Source organism: Hemicordylus capensis, chromosome 2, assembly GCF_027244095.1.
Source record: "Hemicordylus capensis ecotype Gifberg chromosome 2, rHemCap1.1.pri, whole genome shotgun sequence".
NCBI classification, from domain to species: Eukaryota; Metazoa; Chordata; class Lepidosauria; order Squamata; family Cordylidae; genus Hemicordylus; species Hemicordylus capensis.
This window is the reverse complement of record NC_069658.1, coordinates 294,161,002-294,176,630: the sequence shown is the minus strand read 5'-3', so window position 1 is coordinate 294,176,630 and position 15,629 is coordinate 294,161,002. Positions and strand designations below refer to the sequence as shown.

Genomic DNA, 15,629 nt, shown 5'->3' with positions numbered 1-15,629 from the left:
GTGCATAGAACAAGGTATAGATTATGAACTGTCTGGCATACTGGAAAGTGCTATTAAAAATATAAAGAATGGAAAAGCTGCATAGCAGCCCATGGTGCCACACAGTAAACCCACTGGAGCCAGCATGGCTGGAGCCACCAACCCCCACAATGCCCCTGACATAGCATTGCTGCCACTACACCAGCATTGAAAAGAGTGCAGCTGCCATCCACCAGTGTAGGAGGACACTTTGCCCAGACCCCCCTCAAACTTTGAGCCAGCCCTGAAAATGGGAACTGTGCTCACCCACCTCAGTTGTCCTGAGGCAAAAACAGAAGCCAGATGCAAATGGTGGACCCATTTACTTTTGCAACAACTTGATTTGTTTGTTATAAATACTACGGTATTATTAATTTGTATGTTCGAGACTCAATGCACTTTCTTGCCTTTAGGTGATGAAAACATACCATATGTACCATGCTGAGAGCATTAGTGCTGAGAGCAAACTGAAGGAAGCTGAAAAGCAAGAGGAGAAACAGTTCAACAAAGCAGGAGACATCAGTGTGAATCTGTTGCGGCATGAAGATAGGCCTCAACGTCGCAGCTCTGTCAAGAAGATTGAGAAGATGAAGGAGAAGGTATGTAGTGAGAAGGGGGTCTCTGTGTGGCTTGTTGTTTGGCAACGGAAAGATTCATCGTGAAATGCCAGTGCCAGTTATCTGGAGGCCAGTGTGTGTTGGTGAGGGGTGGGTGGAGACAGAGAGAGATAACATGAGCTGAGAAACCTCCTGTGTTTGAGGCTTGGGACTGATCATATCTGGCCACTTGCATAACCCAAATATTGCTTTGAATGGATGTGAACAGCTAGGAACACCTTCTGTTTTATGCACAGTTTCACTGAAGAGCTGCTTGGGACAGCCATATAAAAACACTTCTCTCTTTCCTGCTTGTTAGCTTTGGAGAAATGCCAAGAAGACAGCAGGTGGCTGGAACTTTCAGTCAGCCAGTCAGGCACCTTTTCAGTAAGAAGCAGAGCCTGGAGGCACATTGTGGAGTGCTTCCAGGGGGGGGGGTGCATTACATCATCAGGGCCTGATGTGCTCTGCCATTAAATTGTCCAACACAAGGAGAGTTGAAAAGGGCAGCTAGAAGGAGGGAAGGCCTCCAGAGAGTGATAGCTCAGAAAACAAACAAAGCAAAGCAAACCCTCCCGACCCCCCACCCCCAGTGGTTGAGACATTCAGTGCAAAAAGGTGAGCAAACAAAATACTTCTGCATTAGCTGCCCAGACTGAGCCTCCTAGCTTCGGCAGATAGTTCAAGAGCCTGGCATCCAAGAGCCTTTGTTGACCACAAAGGGGAGATGCTGAGTTGTAGTAAATTTGCAATTTGCTAGAGTAATGTTTGTCAGTCGAGCAAATGGAGCAGCATGGAGTGCAGGGCTGCTGTCAGCTCATGGCAATGTCTCTGTGGGGTGCTGCACTTTGAGTTCATAGGATGAACCCCAAGGGCTTCCATAACACACTTGAGTATAGAACCATTGGGGTCGGCATCCAGCCACTATCCTTATGTGCCTTTCAAACTGGATTAATCAGTGGTGAGCAAGAGCTAAACTAGGTGCTCCTCATTTTTAATGCACATTAGACATATATGGAGAAGTAGACCACAGAGGCAGTAATCTGTAGATAACTTTGATTATTCTTGTCTGTAAAAGAGGATGCACGGACAGTCAGAAATTGAGTGAACGTTGTAGCCTAACCCTGCATTAAGAAGTCTTACATCACTGACTGGTTTACAGTACGGTATTGTTATGAAATCCTGTGTTCCTCCCACCCCTACTACTTGATCTGATTGATGTCAAGTCTTTCTACAAGGCACTGACTAAATGTTTCTGAATGTAGTTTGTATGCTGAAGTAGATTGCACTTGCTGTGCTGCTAACTATCCAGAGGAAATTGATGCTGCTAGACAAACTTGCTTAATCCTCCCCTAAATATTAGAGAGGTTTTTTTGTTAAATAAATACAGCAGTGTCTGTCTGTTCTAAGAGGTTAAGTGGTAGTGGGAAAGGGTGAGCATTGGAATGCTTTTTTCATGCTTTTGTGTATTTCATATTGATATTTTTCAGAGGCAAGCCAAATACTCTGAAAATAAGCTGAAGTGCACTAAAGCCAGGAACGACTATCTGCTGAACCTGGCAGCCACAAATGCAGCAGTCAGTAAATACTACATCCATGATGTCTCAGACCTGATTGATGTGAGTGCTTGAATGATTCTGTTCTTTTATACGCTGATTCCCAACTCAATTCTCAGACTGACAGCTGTGTTGAATGCCTTATTTGACTCTGTGGGCGTGTCTACATTTTAAGTTCCCTTGCTTCTGTAAAGTGGATTCAGATGACCCATTGCCAACACATCCACTATACATGTATACTACATAATGTGTAACATATACTTTTTAGACAGTTGCTTACATTGGGATCAGAATTTACATGCATCTCATCATGATGGTTTTGCACAAGGAGTAGGAATGAAGGGGAAGACTTCTCCCATGGTGGTGATTGCACCCTGTAGTTGCCACCTAGCAACTAGGGTCTTGAAGTAGTTATGAGGTCAGAGCTGGCCTCAACTTGGAGACGTGTTACTTGTTAAATGTGGGCATCCACAGTTGGAGTGGTGTAACTCTCTGAATCCAAGATGCAGCTCTTAGGAATTGTTGTGTGCTGAGAAAATGGAACAAGGCAAGCATGAGCGAAGGGATTGGAGTAGGCTAGTAGGAACTATGGGCAGGTGTGAGTGCAGCTAGGCAAGAGCAGAGACAGACAAAAGGGCCCAAAGAGGAACAGGCAAAGGTTCCTGCTTACTGCATTTGTAGAGGCTGGAGGGAAGAAGCACAACATTTTGGGGGGCCAATCTTAAGAGTTGGTGCCATTAAACATTCATCGGGAGGATCAAGAAGGAAAGCACTCATTACACCTAGAAACAGATTTCTCAGAGCAAAGGGTCCTATTTTGAGGTCAGATATTGCCAGGTGAACCTGAAACAGACAACTGCTCAAGAATTCACACATTTCATGGTAGGCCAGGGTTTCTTAACCTTGGGTCCCCAGATGTTGATGGACTGCAACTCCCATCATTCCTAGCCACAATGGACATGGCTGGGGATGATGGGAGTTGTAGCCCATCAACATCTGGGGGCCCAAGGTTAAGAAACCCTGTGGTAGACAACAAGAGTTGGTTAATTTCTATGCATTTAGATACCAAGAATGTCTGGCTTTTACGCATTTAAAACTTATTTGAAAATGCTTTTTGCTAAAAAAAAAAATGTCTCTGGATCAGGTTTTTGTTGATTGTTTTTATGCATTCATCCACTGTAATTACTCAGTGAACAGGGATTCTTCCAGTTATGCTGAGGAATCTGTTCTGTAGCTACTAGATCTAGCAATAAGGGATTTATCCTTGCTGATGGAATACTAATTGTCCACAGTTGCTGTAATAACTATAGCAGTGATTAGTGTGTGCAGTCTTTGTCCTGGTTTAAATGTCAGTTACATGCATCAGGAAGTTAATCTCATTTAATTCTTTAAATCATATTTATTATTCTGTGCTAGAATTAGAAGTCTCATGTAGGACTTTCAAGTCATGAGAATCTCAAGATATTATGGCAGATTGGTTGTTGGATGGGTATTCTTAGTTTTCAAAAAGATTTGTTTTAAGGAGATGTAGAACCTGTAACCTCACTCTTTTTGTTGTTCTTCATGGTATGCCTTGTTCACATGTTGGGAGAGAATATGATTCTGTCTATATAATTCTCTAAGGTGTATCTAGCTATATAATTTTCTAAGGCGTACATGTGGCTAATCCCCTGCTTAGCAGCTCTCACTAGGGTTCTTGAGCAGAAGCACTGTGGTTATTGGGCAGTGGGGATTCCATATGCAGATAGGAAGCAGGAGGAGCCTGTGGCACCGTGAGCCCCTTCAGGAGAATTAGATGAGGAAACAAGATAAACAAAATCTGTTAACTCAAGAAGGTGGGGTGGGGGGGAGAGAAAGAAGGAAGGGCGAGGGACAGGCCCGAGCCTTTCAGCGACCTGAGGGGAACGAGCGGCCATGGCAGCACCTATTGGCAGCAAGGAAGGGCCCAGTCAACCACTGCTGCAGTTTTGGCGCTACCGAGGCCATTGGCGGAGGGAGGTGGCAGTCAAGGGATGTGTCCTGGCCTGTCAGTGGCCTGAGAGAAACGAGCAGCTGTGGCAGTGAGGAAGGGGCTGGTCAACCACTGCTGCTCCTGAGGGGAGGAGCAGGAGCGGGGCTTGGGTGAGGGTGGGGAGGTCTCTAGGGATAGGGGTCTGTAGCTTGGCCAACAGGTGCCAGCAACTCTGCAGCCGCAACCAAGAGAGGTGAGGGGGATGGAAGCAACCGGATGGAGGAGGAGGAGCAGGAGTGTGGTTCAGGTGAGGGTGGAGATATCCCTGATGTGAGGGGGGCTGTGGCGGGGGTGAGGGGAGCAATCATGTGCTAGCACACAGATGCTGTGCATGGGTTAAGCTAGTATTTATTGATTTGCTTCTTGGGTTTCCTATTTCGATATGTGACCTTTTTGTTTTGTTTTGTTTTTTCATTGAGTTTGAGCCTCTGGATTCCTGGAGAGCTTCCAAATGCTAGTTTAGCTCTAGCTGTTTTTGTGTCATTCCTCCTAAGTTTATTTCCTTTCTGATACTTCTTTTGGAGTCAGCAGATGGCTTTTCTTCCTCACTCCAGGAAATCCCTTTAGGGGACTTAAACCAAAACATATTTGATTCAGTACAACTAAATTTGCTTTATTGTATATTCTGTTTGCCCGAGAAAACAAAGTGTTATTAAGGATGCATGAGTTATATATGTGTGTCCTAATTTCATGTTCCTCAAGAGAAGAGCTGTTTGTTTAAACAGGTTTTCACACATGTCTAGTACGCTTCAGGAGAGCATTGTAGGGCAGAGTTCAGGATATCATGTTATAAAGGGAATATGCTCATTTCTCCAGATAGTTGATAAAACACCTTTCAGTATCTGCAACACTTTTGAATCCTGTTGTGTCCAATAAGCAAGGAATAACACTGGATTCTCTGAGAAACAGAAATTATTTACTCATGGGTACTCCTTTTAATCCCTATTCATTAAATTAAGGAAGGAACCAAAGCTCAGTGGAAGGGTACATGTCTTGCATTCAGAAGACCCCAAATTTATTGTTTTATAGATTTATATTATGAAAAAAATCCAAGGCAATTCACAAAAAAATTGAAAGCATAAAATAATAAAAACCATATAAAAGATCTAAAACACTGCAGCAGTAGAATGAGAAAAATCTGGATAAAACACCAATATTTTATTTATTTGTTCAGTCATTCATTGGATTTTCATACCGCTCTTTCTAAAGTGACTCAGGGCAGTTTACATTAACATCAAAAACACATAATAAAACAACTAAAATTAGAAAACATTTAAACCAGATTAAAACTAATTAAAATTAAAAATCAAAAATTTATTTTAAAACAATATAATTAGAGAAGTAACCAAAAACACAGAATACCTTAACATGAGTGGTTAAAAGCCTGGGTTACTAGAAACATTTTACCAGGTACCAAAAATACAAGCGTTGGCACCAGGCACATGTTTTTAGGGAGAGCATTGTACAAATTGGGTGTCAACACCCCCCCTCTGCATAACTGGGCAAAGAGGCACCTTGTAACGTGGTAATTCTCTTTAATTATCAGGGGGAGAGTAACTGGCCCTATCCACCCCCAGCACAGTACTTCCAGTGACTGTTGCTGGTGTGTGCCTTATGTTTCTCTTTAGAATGTGAGCCCTTTGAGGACAGGGAGCCATCTTATTTGTTTGTTATTTCTCTTTGTAAACTGCCCTGAGCCATTTTTGGAAGGGCGGTATAGAAATTGAATTAACAACAACAACAACAACAACAACAACAGAGAAAAGGCTTTCTTCCAGGTTCCTGCCTGCTGGATCTCAGCAGGCAGTGAACCTGAAGAAGAACCTTTCCATTTGGTTTTAACGGAAGGTTCATATGAGAGCAGGTGGCCTGATCTCAAGCCATCTAGGGGGTTAAAGGTTAGCACTAGCACCTTGGTTTGTGTTTGGGAATTAATGAGAAAGTTAGTAAGCTGTTTCAGCACAGGAAAGAATATCACTCTCTCTAACCTGTTTCAGTCAGCACCCCCACTGAACTTTCTGAGAGGTCTTAAATGGCAACTACAAGTACAACACCCAGCAGTTTTTAGGCCTGAATATTATTCGAATATAGATAACTGTGGCCAAGCTGTATTCGGGAAGTCTAAGACAGTTGAAAGTATAACAGCTAAGGTCTGCCATCTTACTACTGTTGCCAGGGATCTGAAAACTGAACAATAGTAGTAGTAATCTACTGAATAACTATTGTGTCTTCCATAAAATAGCCCCCCCTCTGGACATTCGTGCCCATTTGGTTAAATAGAATTGTACTTCATCTGGCCTTCTATTCCTAAGAATTCTGTGACTGCAGTCCTTTTCATACTTACCTGAGAGCAACACTTTGTGAACACAATGAGATTCATTTCCAAGTAAACATGCACAGAATTGTGTGAACCCCTTATTCAAAAATAGCCTTTCCCCCCTCTCCTGGTGTTCCTTCTACATTTTCCAGACATACACACTGGAATTTGTTTTAACCTATCACTGGTCATAAGGGCATTGGTAGCATTTTTCCTTCATTAATCATGTATCCAATTCCAGAAAAGCAAATTACTTATACTGCTGGGTATACCATGATAACACTTGCTTTGGTGGTATTCTGTCATTGATTGTCAGGAACCTTGATTGTGGGCAGTATTTCCTGCTGGAATTAATAACTCCCTAATCTTGCACAACAGTGATAAATGGCTTTGTGTGTATGGTAGAGTACACTTAACATTGATATTACCATGATATTACTTACATGCCACAGTAGTTGGAAGTACTGATTGGGACAGGAATTAAGAGTGCCAGTTGTATGCCATTAGTTTTCCCCCTATGGTCCATAATGGTTGTGTGTGTGGCCTTACCATGGACAGAAGTAGGGATGAAGCTCTGTTTTCACTGGCTGTTCTGTAACATGCTTAAGGCAAAGGAATACTTTTATTTTGTATTTTTACATTTCTATCCTGCTCTTCCTCCAAGAAGCCCAGAGCAGTGTACAGGGGGACCTCGATACCAGCGGATTCGCATCCGCGGATTCGCGTATCTGCGATTGGGTAATAGACACCCAACCTCGGCATATGTGAAAAAAGGAAAAACTACATTAACCTTGCATATCTGTGGGTCAGGGTGGCTGGAAATGACTGCGGAATTAATTTCTGGCCACCATTTTGTGTTCTGGAGCCTCAAAATGGTCCTGTGTGTTTGTTTGATTGATTTTTGAGAGAGAAAACCGATCATTTTTGACTGATTTGGAGGCATTCTGGAACACAGCGTGACTCAGGGAGCTTCCCCTCCATTAACCCCCTCTCTATAATTTGATATTTTAATTATGTTTCCCCCCCCGACCAGGAACCTAACCCCCAATTCCTCATTGTTGCAATGACTCAATATTCATGGTTTCCATATCCGTGGTTGTACCATGGAACGGAACCCCAGCAAATATTGAGGTCCACCAGTACATGGTTATGCTTATCTTCACAACAACCCTGTGAGGTAGGTTAGGCTGTGAGATATGAATGGGGGTTTGAACTCAGGTCTCCTCAGTCTGGTCTGGACAGACAAATGGGATGTGGCCCCTGTTATCTTATTTTTTATTTATTTATTTTGGGGCTGTAAATGAAGATGTGGTCTACCTTGTCTGCTGTTGCGAGTGATACTGAATTTTTCCTGCAGAGAAAAAAATCTGAATGAAACAAACTAAAGGAGATGAACAAGTGCTGGGCTGTTGCAAAGTAGGGAAATATGCCACTTCCAGAAATGTAAAACTATGAGGGCCAGCAGAAAATCCTGAACAGGCTCATAGTGCACTTAATGAATTGCAGTTAGGATTATAGTTCAATTTGTTCCACTCTGCATCACCTAAGAGTGGCAACTAATGATGTAGATGGTACCACCCCCACCCCACCCCCGGAACATAATAGGGACTAGAGGGGGCTCCTGCAAGCAATTCTTGGCAAGCTCAGGTTGGTTTTGGAATTTTATGAATCACATACCAGTCTGAACTGTTAAAACAATTGCAGTTGTAATTTGCAGTTGTCGTGGTTTTTTTGGGGGGTGGGCAGAGGGAGGGATGGGCGGGTAAGTATCCACAGTTAGGAACATAGGAAGCTGCCTTGTTCCGAATCAGACCCTTGGTCCATCTAGCTCAGTATTGACTACACAGACTGGCGGTGGCTTCTCCAAGGTTGCAGGCAGGAGTTTCTTTTAGTCCTATCTTGGAGATGTCAGGGAGGGAACATGGAACCTTCTGCATGCCAGCATGCAGGTGCTTTCCCCAGAGCAGCCCCTATGGCTGTGTTGGGATTTCAATATGCATCCCAACTCCTAGGCCTTACACTAGGCCACATGGGCTCTCTCTATTTTATGCTCTAAAGCAGGCAGGCCACATCTGTTTTCTGATTCTGTCTTGGTTTTTGAAGCACTGGTTGATCATGTTACTGCCTTGAGATGAAATTCACAGGGTTAAGCAATTTGGTATTAGAGTTGTAAACGTTGCCAAAATCTTAGGCTAAGGAGACTGAAACTAATGACTCAGTTCCTCTCAAGAGGGAGGATTTTTGTTGCTTCTTGTTTGGATGCTTATCCACTTGAAGTCACATTTATACTTTGATTTCTACTTTAAAATGCACATGATGTCCTGATTTATGTTCTATGTGACAAGTCCCTTAAGACAAGTGTTAGCGATAATATTTGCCACATCTGACAAATTACAGTATTGTGGTGTGTGTTTTACTTATTACTAGAAAGTGCCCTTGCAGAATTATTAGGATGGATGGGATATGTGTGGAGGAAGGACATATATATTATGGGATATTTGGGTCCCTGCCAGCAAATGTCAGTCCACCCATTATGAGGGATGGAGGGAAGATTTAGCCCTCACCACAGTGCTGTACAAAGTGAAATACAGGTGGACCCCATTATCCACAGGGGCTCCATTCTGCCATTTTCCGCAGGTAGCAAAACCGTGGATAACAGGGCATTAAGTCTATGGCGATTGGGCTGTAGGTTCCTGCAGGAAACTCTTGGGAGGGGGGGAACTCTTGGAAAAATTTAAAATTGTGGAAACTGGGGAAAGAAAGTGTTGTATTGTGCTCTGTGGGGTCTCCAGCTTTCCAGCAATGCCCCCCGCCCAATGCCGAATTATGCTGATGTTTCGGTGGAAAGTCACAGTGAAAATCCCTTTTTAAACACAGATGATCCACAAAATGGCTCCTTTCTTCAAAATGGTGGCCAGAAACCACCTTGGAGGGCATTTCCAGCCACCTAGGAACCTCATATCTGTGGTTCCTAACCCTTTCCTTACCCACGTATGGCGAGGTCTGGTCTCAATTACACAGCCGTGGATACACAAAAACAAGATTGCTGGGACTGCCTGTGCTGAGGTCCACTTGTACTTGCATTTCCCCACTGGAGTGAATGGGAGTCACTTGTATTGGTGAAAGTAGAGGCAAGTAAAGGTTCTGGCTAAAGTGTTTCTCGTCTCCTAATGACCCCAACCATTAGGAACTGAGCCGTATCCATATTTGTGTTCACCTTCTTGGTCACTCTTAAAATGAATTGGAATGTTGGAACTGATTTTTATATATAGATCTAGATAGATAGCACCATCCATAAGCATGATGTTTTACAGCATGTTTATGAGCATCCAGAGGGGATGTAGCATTTATGGCATTTTTACTAGTTCGGTACGATATAGCACATGTGGAAATGATGATAAACTGTTTGCCTATACAAACCAGGTGATATTAGTAAAATGGAACAGGATTCTTCAACCCTTTCAAGGAGGAAAAGGCTGGTTTCCATCCACATTTTTAAAAATTTTTGAACTGCTTGTGAGCTTGAAAATCCCCTTGATGACACTGCAGTTTATCACACAGTTAAAGCAATGTACACTCAAACACTGGTATGGAGAAGACTTCAAAACTTGGTGTTGAAAGGCTGAATTACTTATTTGTTGGGTTTTGTAGGTATGTTAGAATGGCTCCAGTTAGAAAAAAAAAGAAGTACAGGAGAACCTCTCTATCTGCGGATTCGCGTATCCATCATCCATAGATTTGCGTATCCATGGTCGGGTAATATACACCCAACCTTGGCATATCCCGGGGGGAGGGGACAAAAAGGGGCAAACCTGTGTATTTGTGGGTCAGAGGTGGCCAGAAATGACCTCGGAAGTCATTTCCAGCCACCATTTTGAGTGCAGGAGCCATTTTGTGGCTCATTTAGTAAAACAAAACAACCCCGCCCCCGCAATTGTTTGCATAATTTCAGGAAAATTGTGGCTTGGTGGAGGGGGCTCACTTAGGAAGGCCCATGGAGCACAGTAGGGCACTTTATTTGGCCCATTTTTGTGGGGGTTTGCCACTTTTTGTGATTATTTTTGAAGTCTTGGGACGTAATCTCTGTGATCCCATTGACTTCAATGTTTATCTATCTGCGGTTTCGTTACACGCTGTAATCTGCAGGAACGGAACCCCCATGGAGAGTGAGGTCCCCCTGTAGTGATATCTTTGTTCTGCTGTGGTATGGGGTTCAAAAGTGCATATGTAGCTACTGCTATAACCCGTTCAATTCACATTATACAGGTGGCCCTCATTATGCATGGTTTTGGCACTCACGGTTTTGCATATCTGTGGTCGGGCAATCTATACTCAGCCTCGTTCTCTGTGGTACATGGCTTCACATATCCACGGTTTTCAGCAGTGGAGTTCTGACCTTCTACGGTTGTGCTCTTGCTGCATGTGCTCATGGGTGGTGAGAGGTGTTTAGAGGAAGAGGATGGAGTGCTTTGGTCTTCATGTTTTGAGTGTTTTGTGTTTCTAAAAGCCATTTTGGGTACCATTTGACAGCATTTGATAACCTTAGGGAGCCATTGGGGCTTTCAGGAGCCATTGCTCTAGAGCTAATGGAGGCTTTTTGGAGCCATTCCTGTGGAGCTTCTAGGAGCCATTTTCTGGAGCCTCCTGCAACATTGTGCTGCTCTCGTAAGATGCTAATTATTACAAGGGCATATACTTTTATAAATTTAATTTTGAAATTGTATTTAATTTAAAAATTCAAAATAAAATTAATTGATGTTGATAATTACAGTGCTATATGTTTTTAATTTAAATTGCAATTAAAATTCAATTTAACTTATAAATTGATTTTAATTATCCATTGAAAATTGATTCTCCTCTCACTCCTTGATTCTCTCACACTCCTCTCTCTGTGTTTACTTGAACTGGATTTGATTTTGTGCTGCCTCTTTGGCCAACCTACCAGCCAATTGGGCTAAGGGGCTTGCGCTACTAAGTGCTGTACTTCAGCAGTGGAGTGAAGAATCATCATGATTATCCATCACTGAAGAAGTTGGGGGGCATTGCTGGAGAGTTGGGGAGCAGGAGAGCTGAGGTGGCTAAGGTACAGTGCTGTGCTCCATCCTTATTTCTCCTCCCCCCCCCGGTGAGTTTGGTGCTTCTTTGGTCATTTTTCTGGGTTATGGAACCTACCTAACTCCCCAATTTCCATTGACGTAAGGCTTCATTATCCGTGGTTGTAGACCAAAACATTATTTGGCCCTGCAAATAACGAGAGCCAACTGTATAGCCTAATTGCCCTAGTCAAGCTGTCCTAGGATTATTAAAACTGCAACCCATAATTATAAGAGCTTGTTGGATAAACAATTCAGAAGACTTAAAGAGCCTCTGGTGTGTTGGTATATATAACAGGGCCAGATATGCCAGTGCAGAATATGAGCTCAACTAGTCTGGAATAAGCATTTTAAGATTTTTAAAACAGGCTGTATGTGTTCCTTAATGGAGAATTGATCGACATGCTCAGACTTTCTTCCAGTTTCTCAGAGCTTAATTTCAAAATAGAAATTTTAATTTGACTGTGTTTAAGTAATACTTGTAAGCAAGTAGGGAGAGTGAAGGATGGCTTGAGCTGACTGTTGCCCCTACCTGACTGGAAGGCTTTGCTTTGGATCAGGCAAGTATTTTTATCAGTTTCTCTGATCTGGAAGAGCTCTAATGTTGGGGTATACTTATGTATTCTATGTAGGATGTATAGTGTTTACCCTGTGCAGAACAGATGTAGGGTAAATATTCTTGCTGAGAAAGCACATTGTGATCAGAAGCATAATTTTAACACACATACTATGTGCGACTGTAACACTGTCATAGGAACATAGGAAGCTGCCATATAGTGATTCAGACAATTGGATCATTGATCTCAGTATTGTCAACACAGACTGGAAGCAGCTTCTGGTTACAGGCAGGAGTCTCAGCCCGATCTTGGAGATGCCAGGGAGGGAAACTGGGACCTTTTGCATGCAAGCATGCAGATGCTCTTCCCACAGCGGACCCATCCGCTAAGAGGAGTATCTTACAGTAATACATATAGTCTCCCATTCAAATCCAAACCAGGACAGACCCTCCTTAGCAAAGGGAAGCCTGTTCAGAGTTGCAAGGTGGGTGTCTTTGCTTCGGCTTGATATACTGTACATACATCACTGACTAAAGTGATCTCCTAGCTTCAGGGTTGTTCAGATAAAGTCAATAGTCTGGCAATAAAAAAGAATAAACAGCTTCCATCATGGGAAATTAGCCTCTCTCAAAAGGCTCAGTGGAGTTTATGGCACAGCATTTGCTTTTCCACTCTTCTGTCTTTTCTGTGCTGTTTCCTGCTGAGGAGGCTATTTTGCAGTGTTACTAGCAATTTTAAGCACTTGAACCACTCACTTCCTCTGCAGCTCTGAGGGGAAGATTTTTGCATGTATATGAAACAAAGATGAGGAATTCTTCCAGTCAGGAATTACTGGACAGAGCTCTGCTCTTTGGTTGTCAGAGGCTGCTGGCTTCAAATAGCTGAAGAATTCCTTGGAGCAGTGGACATGTAATCTTAAGCATTATTTTAAACTGGCAATTAGTGAACAACATGAACTGCACTCTGTCCTTGTGTGCACACAAATCAAGAGCAAGGAGTTGGGTCACGGAGGGTGAGCTTGCAGTTCTTTAGGATCCCTTTTCTTCTCCGCTATGTTGGGCCTTATTCACATACTTTGGTTTAACTTTCACTCTGTGGATTATTTTTCCTATAGCAACTGAAATGCTTGTGATGACCGAACACTGGTGGCTAGTTTGCCCTACACACATTCAATTAAGACAAGGAAAAAACAAACAAACAAACAAACAAAAAACCTGGCACCAGTTGAATCAAGTTCTAATGTGAATTGACCCTCACATGTCCAACTGACCGCAGTGTTTTAAATTTTCTGGGGGTCAAAGCTGATCTGTAGGGAGATGCCCCATCTTATTTTCCTGTTGGTTTAAAACAAAACAAAACATAACGGATGGTCAACGCCCACATTCACTGGAGAATTTTGACTTTTGGTCTGTGGCTTTGAAAATGGCCCAACAAGGAAGCTGGTGTGGCTGAGAGAGTCTCTCTTGATGTGGGGAGTATAGTCTACTCCTGGCTTGCCTGTAAAGCGATACTCTTTTAATTAGATATTGCTAGACTTTCTCAGATGAGGAAGTGTGTGGTTAGGCTGTTCTATCGCTATTTTAAACTGTGGTAATGATGGCTAAATTTGGCTGGAATGGAGGGCCGCCGCACCCATTGAGAGGCACACAAAAAATGGAGGAGGAGGCCGTCCATGGGTGCAAAATAAAACTGATTTGTTGAACTTGGCTTATATTCTTAAAAAAACTCTTTAAAAGACTCACTGCATTTAGAAAATCCTTTAAAAATCCAACATGTATATATTCCAAGAAATATTCTTTGGGGAGTCGGAGAAATACAACAGATATTTCAAGCAAGACAGGTTTAAAAAAAACCAAAAAAACTTAATTGCTTCACAGGACATTGGTCACATAGCAGAGTGCCAAAAAGTCGCACATTTGCTTCTCTAAGGATCATATTCATTTAAAAATGCTTCTGTTGGGATTAGGGAGAGAAATTCCTTTCCAGAGTCTAAAGATAAATGTGTTTATGTCACATATAATTGGAACTATCTCATTTAAAATATGAAGAATTTCTGTAGGATTGCTCCCCCAAATCTTTGTATGAAATAACACTATGGCCACTTCATGTATCATTTGCATTGTCATATAATCTACAGGCTCCACTATTATTTCAGTGCTTCAGAAAGAAAGTAACAGTTTTTAGTCCATTACAAGCAAAGGTTTATAAGCTTAAGAATGGTCTCTAAACTGATTGCTTCCTTTTACTAGATCTCCACTTCTGCTATAGCATGACTTGATCCCTGACTTGAACAGAGAGCTAATTAAAAACTCTTGTTGACATAAACTTACTTTGAGGCTAATTGTGTGCATCAGGCAAGGATGACACACAGCTATATGTCGCAGAGATTTTGTCTTAGAGGTTTTCCACAGTGAAAATTCATAATCAAAGTGTTGAGGGGACTGACTTGTCTCATTCAAAAGGAAATGTTATCACGTTTGTTCAGATGTGTGATTATTGCCATGTTCTATGTGCTTTTGATTGATGTGGGGGAATTAACTCCAAGTGCAAATGTGCATACAGCAGTATCATAAGGTAGCCAGAAAGCTGGCCGTGTGTAAAGTTAACATTACAGAGTATGCAAAAGTATATAGTGGAGTCAAAACGGATCTCTTTGTGGGGTAGGGAGAGTTAAGTATACTAAAAAGAGATGCATACAAGATTAAAGCATTAGTTGGTAACCCCTCGGGGAGCCGGGCAAAAGTGGTGGTGGACTACAAGATGCTGGATCTTCAGCAGAGCGTCTAGTTTCTTAACTAATGCAAGCTGGAAAGAATCCTAGTATAGAAGGTAGGGTGGGGGAAGAGAGCAAGAGAGCGCCACAATCCAATACTTATCCTAAGCTGTCTGTGAAGCTGTAGTGCATTGCTGGCAAGGCTGTAGTCCTCTGAGTGGAAGGAGGTGGATAGGCAGCTGTTCAGGTGCTGTTCAGGCAGCTGTTCAGGTGATTGAAAGGACTGATCAGTTCAGAGATGCAGATGTGAAACCTACGCTGACCTACTTCAGACAGACCTCAGCAATGGAAGTGGCAAGGAAGGGGCCACGTTAGTGAGGCTTCTGGTGCAGTGGAAAGACAGCTTGGACGTCGCTTTCCTTCCCCTGAGCTTTCTGGAACTCTGGGAGCACCAAGAAGTTCAAGAGGATTGTGAAGGTCTACGTGGACAGATGGGCAGGGCTTGAGCACAGGCACATGTACTGGATTCAAGCACACCTTGGGCTGAAAAAAGAGGCCCATTCTTAAATCATTTAAAAATGGGCAGAGTCTGTACCATTTTGTGCTAGAAACTACCTTTAATTGTTCCAAACAAAGATTTTGATTAGCTTGGGGCTTGCAAAGCTCTCACTCCAGTTCAGTAAGTACAAAGGAAAAGAGACAGGTACAGCATCCCTTCTCTGGGAGGCTTTGTCGTAATTGTGCAGTGATTCTCTTGCATGACTCACT

The 15,629-nt window shown here is 42.7% G+C and overlaps 1 protein-coding gene across 4 annotated transcripts in view; it reads left to right on the top strand.

The window, feature by feature from the left end:
• The window catches only part of SRGAP3 (SLIT-ROBO Rho GTPase activating protein 3), a 289,377-nt gene that overhangs the window by 198,557 nt on the left and 75,191 nt on the right, over positions 1–15,629 (top strand). For all 4 annotated transcript variants that reach the window (XM_053303031.1, XM_053303032.1, XM_053303033.1 and 1 more), the window contains exons 5-6: positions 432–617; positions 2,105–2,233. In XM_053303031.1, the coding sequence (XP_053159006.1) occupies positions 432–617; positions 2,105–2,233 (315 nt within the window). The remainder of the gene's footprint in view (positions 1–431; positions 618–2,104; positions 2,234–15,629) is intronic.